Source organism: Cucumis sativus, chromosome 1, assembly GCF_000004075.3.
Source record: "Cucumis sativus cultivar 9930 chromosome 1, Cucumber_9930_V3, whole genome shotgun sequence".
Classification (NCBI taxonomy): domain Eukaryota; kingdom Viridiplantae; phylum Streptophyta; class Magnoliopsida; order Cucurbitales; family Cucurbitaceae; genus Cucumis; species Cucumis sativus.
Window position 1 is genome coordinate 15,986,048 of NC_026655.2, and position 5,894 is coordinate 15,991,941.

The 5,894-nt window shown below is 33.7% G+C and overlaps 2 protein-coding genes across 2 annotated transcripts; one reads left to right on the forward strand and one right to left on the reverse strand.

Annotated features, from left to right (window-relative positions):
- Positions 1-324: 324 nt before the first annotated feature.
- On the reverse strand, positions 325-2,605 carry LOC101206791 (50S ribosomal protein L35, chloroplastic). The gene is made up of 3 exons (XM_004146620.3): positions 2,252-2,605; positions 1,827-1,943; positions 325-661 (listed from the first exon to the last, which is right to left on the reverse strand). The coding sequence occupies exons 1-3, from the start codon at positions 2,510-2,512 to the stop codon at positions 584-586; spliced, it is 456 nt and encodes a 151-aa protein (XP_004146668.1). The 5' UTR covers positions 2,513-2,605; the 3' UTR covers positions 325-583.
- Positions 2,606-4,711: 2,106 nt separating this feature from the next.
- Positions 4,712-5,591, forward strand: LOC101206545 (hypothetical protein). The gene is made up of 2 exons (XM_004146619.3): positions 4,712-5,189; positions 5,292-5,591. Exons 1-2 carry the CDS (start codon positions 4,948-4,950, stop codon positions 5,428-5,430), a joined length of 381 nt encoding a protein of 126 aa, XP_004146667.1. The 5' UTR covers positions 4,712-4,947; the 3' UTR covers positions 5,431-5,591.
- The last annotated feature ends 303 nt before the right edge of the window (positions 5,592-5,894 follow it).

A 5,894-nucleotide genomic window follows, 5' to 3' on the forward strand; every position in this document is an offset into this window, starting at 1 on the left:
AAATAGTGTAAAACTCATTCATAATAAAGGAGCAATAACCGATGGGGTAAAATCATTTTAACTTCAAAGATCCATTATTAAGTACATATGACGACTATACGGATATTTTTAAAAATAGTAAAATATTTACAAGTTATAGCAAAATTTTAAATTCTACCAATGATAAAAACTAACAAGACTTCTATCACAAGGTTTATTATTGATAGAATTTAAAATTTTTGCTATATGTTATAAATAGTTTATCAAATTTGCTATTTTTGACAATTCTTCGTTACTATATTTATGAATATGATATGAGACGAAACTAAGAAAACAAACCAGATATTTTCCATATGGGCTTGAACCCTCTCAGGTACTCATAATTTACGGAAGAAATAAGCTCCATCTTGTAGCCTGTCAGAATAGCCAACAATAGAGGAAGGGAACTGAAAGAAGGTAGTAGGTACCATTATCAACTGAGGGAATAAATAGAACAAATAATATTTTTAACCAATCAAACTTTGCCCTTTGATGAGTTCTGGAAAATTGAAAATCATTTGGTTACAAAATGAAGTTAAGTACAGGCAAGATCCCAACATCACTTCTACTGGGCCTGCCTATTCACCTTCAAGTACGGCAAAGCACCAATCACATTATCATAGTCACTCCGGCTCACTGGGTGCTGTGTTAAGACAAACCAATCAAGAAAACACTGAGTAACATAACTAGACATAGAACAACTGCATGAGAATTTTCCAGGGGTCATCATTCAACAAAACAAGTGACCAAAATCATTTTCCTTGTTGGATTTCTTACCTTCTTACCTTCATTTTGTTTCGGCAATTGATGAGGCTGAATAGGACGGTCAGTTCATTGTGTATCAAGGAAGTTTGTGTTTGTATCAGAATCTTATGTGTGAATATTGTTGATAAAAGGAATTCCTAGGTGAAGTATTTTGTTGATCTAAGAGTTCACTAACCATATGCTACATGATAAAAACGCAAAACGTCTATATGCTCAGGGAAAATCAGCAGACTAAACCAGACAGAAACAATCAAGATGGAATCAGATTTGAACAAAAGGCCATAAGGAACTGCTTTTAATGCTCTCATAAGCATCTACAGAGTAAGCCATTACTCCAACTACAAGAAATCAACTGAGAAAGTGATAGGCAAAAAGTCATCTTGTCTCTTGAACCTCTCCCTTCAAAATGTTCAAGGTTGGAAGAAGATTGTACCCTTTATATCCCCCCCTCAATTGGTTATCCATTTCGGAGTCGGAAGCAACCAATAAAAAACCAATCAACACTATAGCTAGTGTAAAAAATTTTGAAGATCCAAAACTAAAGGTATGCTCGAAGCTATATTTTCTTGTGCTTGGGGTTCCTGGACAAGGTCTTGGGCACAAAACGAAACAAAACTTGTTTCCTAAATGATCTTTGTGAAATCTTCAAGATCACCATCAATGATAGCTCTGGGGATTATTGTCTGAACAGACCATGACAACCGATGAATAACTTCAAATTAGATCATACTTCCAATACAAAGTTAATTGAGTTGGAATGCACGTTATTAGCTGACAATATGATCGGGATTGAATCAAATGAGGAAGTACATTCCAACTTCGGTAAGATTCTTCACATAACTACTTTGATAACTTGCATTTAAGAGAGGGAAATTGGTAGATAACTTAGAGAAGAATCATAGGGATTGAAAGTAGTGGCTACATTGGCTAAGTTATGACCATTTATATAAATCTTTTCCCAGAAAAACTCAAGGACCTAAGTTTAGAAATGCAGCATAACAAATAAAGAATCATGAACATTAAAATAAATAAAGAAGACATACCATTTTGGAAAGCCGTAATCTCCTCTTTGCGTTTTTCTTGCACAGCAAATGCTGCTTTCCAGCTCTCCTCCGAACGATTTTCCCCCGACCCGTTACTCTGAATCGCTTCGCCGAAGCCTAAACAGTAACACAAAACAATAAAATCAAAATGAACAGGGAAAATCCCAGTAAAAACAGAGAAGACAGAGGCGTATTGTTCAACAATTCATAATGCTATTAGCTCATTCAGTAAGCGTCTAGAATTGGGTGATTTAAAGGGTTTAAAATTCAACATGCCATTCTCGTATTATAATACAAATTCGTTTGAAATAAACAACAAAATATGTTCAAACTATCTAGAAGACTGAAATTAGCTTCAAATTAATCAGAATCCAACCAGAATTTAACCATACAAAAATATAGAGAAGAGAGAGTGGTGGAGGGACCTTGTGTGTTTTCATTTTGTAGCCTTTAGCAGCGAAAACAGTGAAAGGAGTACGAATTTGAGAAGTGGGAGAAATGTGAGATGGCTTCTGAAGGGAATTGAATCCAAAGCCGGAAATGTTGTGGGAGGAACTGAGCTTCAAGGAATTGACCTTGTTGACAGAAGCAATCCCGACGGAAGTATGAGAGACGCGAAATGATGGGCGAGAGCAGAGTGGGGAGAACCTAAGACCAAAGGACACCGCCATTGAAGCAGATGCCATAGCTTCTGAAGTTTCGAAGCGTCTCGACTCTCTTCTTCTTACCAATCTCTACGAGCCTCAGACTTGGCCTGCTGTTCGGATAAAGTGAAGCGATTTTATTCATTTATCGATTTCTTAATTTTAAAAAGATAATAATAAAACAAAAAAATATATTTTTAGAGAGAAAAATATTGACTAAAAAGATTATATTTAAAAAAAAAATACTTAGTTGTTGTACAATAATCGATAATTATTTATCTTATATTTTCAAATATGTATTAATTTAACCCTAAATATTTGAACAAGAAACGACTTAATAATAATAAACATGAATTTAGTTTAACCGACATATGTATATATTAAAATAATTGTTAAATATTTGAAGACCGAAATCTATCATTTAATTCAGAATTGTTGTAGATACGTTTTTAGGCCATAACTTTTATCTAGGTGGTTGTTCTAAGCATATAACCATTTGACCTAACCCCTTCATAACATTAGATTTGAGATGTACTTCTATCTTCTTTCTATAATCAAATAAATGGTTTCCATGTGTCAATTATGGGCTAAGGTAATCATCTCTAGCTTGAGTTTGTTAGGATTATTTTCCTACTTCATGAGTTTGTGAGTTTTTTTAATTAAATCTTACATTGTAACGTTGACTTGATTCTCTTTTAATAAGATTAAATCATATTAAGTAGGCTTGTGAATGTGTGGTGTTTGTTTTGATTTAATATGCAATTTGTGACACTTGATTGTATGTTTATCCATTCAAGAAGCAATAAGTTAGGTTCGCTTGCTAATTAAATTAGATTTGTATTGATCTAATCAACTAAGGATTGAATCAATTGAACCATTAGCTAGGCATTTGAAAGTTATATGTTTTACCTAACATGCCCTAGATTGTAATGTAATTAGGATAACTCGAACAAGCATGCTCTTCATCTTCTTAGGTTAAACTAAATAGTTATTTAGGACAACCTGATTAGCTTCTTTAATTGAATTGGTGAGATGAAAGTATAAGTTAAGTCTTGTGATGTGAGTTTGATGAACAAATATATTGGGAGGAAAATGTAGTGACAACACAAGCTAAGTATTCTCATATTGATTGTTTACTTAATTTAATTTCGCAAATTTTTAATTTGCAACAAACCATTATAACCCACATTGGTTACCTTCGGGTTGGAAATTATTTTATTGAGAAATTTGATGTGCTCTCTTTGTTCGACTTAATCTTGTCACTAAGACTAACTCTTATGGATAATTCGGTGAAGTATTGGGTTTGGATTTAGGCGACAAAATCCTTACGATCAATCATTGATAAAGGTTGATAAAAGTCTACGAGTGGTTTTTTCTCTTTTTCCATCGTGGATTGCTTCTCAAATACCGACGATTGCAACTTTCATCTGACAAGTATGACCGGAGCTTCAACGGTGGTGCACAACGTACGAACAAACAGAAGCAGCGACCAAGATTCCTTCTCTTTCTTCTATCACACACGAATATGATGTTTTATCACTCAATAACATATCCTGTTTTGATTGAAGTTTATTTTCTCATAGCCTGATGTTGTTTAGGGAAGTTAAGCAAGAGCTTGATCTTGGTTCTGCAAAGTTTGGGGTATAAAAAGGAAATCCTTCTATGCAATTGATTTCATTTTATCATGGTCACAATCTACGGCATTGTGTTGGGGTTCATTCATTGAAACATGCCATCAAGTGAAATAATTTTGTCAACGGGTATATGTATCTTTAGGGGTACAAAAATGAAGGGGTTGAATCTTTCTTTGCTACAAGTTGAGTTCTAATTGGAGTCAAGTCATGGGCTTTGGACTAGGTCAACAATTGAAATAAAGTAAAACTCCCAATTTCTAATAATTATGTCAAAACATCTTCCAACTTTTAAACACAACTTCAAATCAAATTTTATACTTGTTTTATAAAATTTATAGTGATTTTACATCATGTTTGATGGAGATTTTTAGCTATTTTTTAATCTCAGACATATCTCAAAATGTCAAATATAAAATGATTTTGAGTTAGAAATTTCAACATGAAAAGTGACCAGATAGGTACGAGATGAAACGAAATAACAAAAAAGATTGCTAAATATATATTAAATAACTCTAAATCACTTAAAAGACAATTATAGAGAAGAGAAGTTAGCAAGAGAGTTTGTTAAGAGTGAAAAATCTAAAATGATAAAACTGCTTAAGAGAAGAGAAGTTAGAGAAAGAAAGCTTTTCGTGCTGTTTAAATTTTAGTGCATATTTTGTAAATATTTTCTTCTTTCTGTTTACCATAATTCCTCAATCTGTAATTCCCTTAAAAATTTAATGGTAGAATTCGTACCCCCCCACTTGTTCTCTGTTTCTAATGGAAAAAGGATGCGGCCGTAATTCATTTCCACAGGCATTCATTTCAGATTTTCCATAACTGTCTTAACTTCAATTGGCAATGGCGATGGTAGATTCAAGTTTTATCTTCATCGGTTTCTCCCCCGTACCTCATCCCCTTTTGAACAACAATAATGGCAGAAAATTCGGAATCACGTCGGCAAAACGTACACAAGACTCCGATTCCGATTCCGCTTCTTCAACCCAACCAAATCAATTCAAATTTCCATCTCTGAGAGTATCAAATCCACTTCTAGCCCGATCTGTCGTTTCGGTCCTCGGATTAGGGTTCGTCGATGCAGGGTACGAAAATTTCACCTCTAATTAATTTCGATTTTGAGAATTGCTCTGTTTTATTTTTGTTTTGACTGAAACTGAAGTCGAATTAGGGTTTGGAATGATTAGGTATAGCGGAGATTGGTCTAGAATTGGAGCGATTACGAAGGAAACTGAAGATTTGCTTAAGATTGGAGCTTTGTTGGTTGTTCCGTTTTGTGTATTTCTCGTATTTTCTTTCTCAAAATATGATTCGGATTCTTCGTAAGTGTATGGATGATGGATTCCCCAAAATGGTTAGAAATAATTTCAATTTGAAAATGGTAGCTAAGCCAAAGTTGCTTTTTTTGGTTAGAAGGGAGATTTTGAAGAACATGTACAAAATTCATTTACTGATATGCACATGGTTCTTGTTGGTTTCCACTCTCATGTTTTAGAATTTAGTAAGCGTCACACTGTTTAGAAATAGTCATATTCGAACAAGAAATGATATCTAGGTGCATACATTCACTTTAGTAGCTTATTGGCTAAAGTCACTATGCGAATAAGCAATCCTAAGTTGGACAACCTTTGGTGAGGTTGGAGTTCGTAGTATCCATCTTTGTATTGAATCTTCATCTATCAATTAATAGTCTTATAATCCTATATACATTCTTGTAAACAGTCCATGTATCTTCATCTATTAACGAATAGTCTTTACATTATTGTAAATAGTCGTCTGCATAGTAATTA

Excerpts from the sequence above, each read along its gene's own strand:
- LOC101206791 (XM_004146620.3), bottom strand. The coding sequence starts at position 2,512 with ATGGCATCTGCTTCAATGGCGGTGTCCTTTGGTCTTAGGTTCTCCCCA. Across the intron at positions 1,944-2,251 it reads ACAAAATGAAAACACACAAG|GCTTCGGCGAAGCGATTCAG; the intron begins GTCCCTCCACCA and ends GTTACTGTTTAG. Across the intron at positions 662-1,826 it reads GATTACGGCTTTCCAAAATG|CACCCAGTGAGCCGGAGTGA; the intron begins GTATGTCTTCTT and ends GTCTTAACACAG.
- LOC101206545 (XM_004146619.3), top strand. The coding sequence starts at position 4,948 with ATGGCGATGGTAGATTCAAGTTTTATCTTCATCGGTTTCTCCCCCGTA. Across the intron at positions 5,190-5,291 it reads TTAGGGTTCGTCGATGCAGG|GTATAGCGGAGATTGGTCTA; the intron begins GTACGAAAATTT and ends TGGAATGATTAG.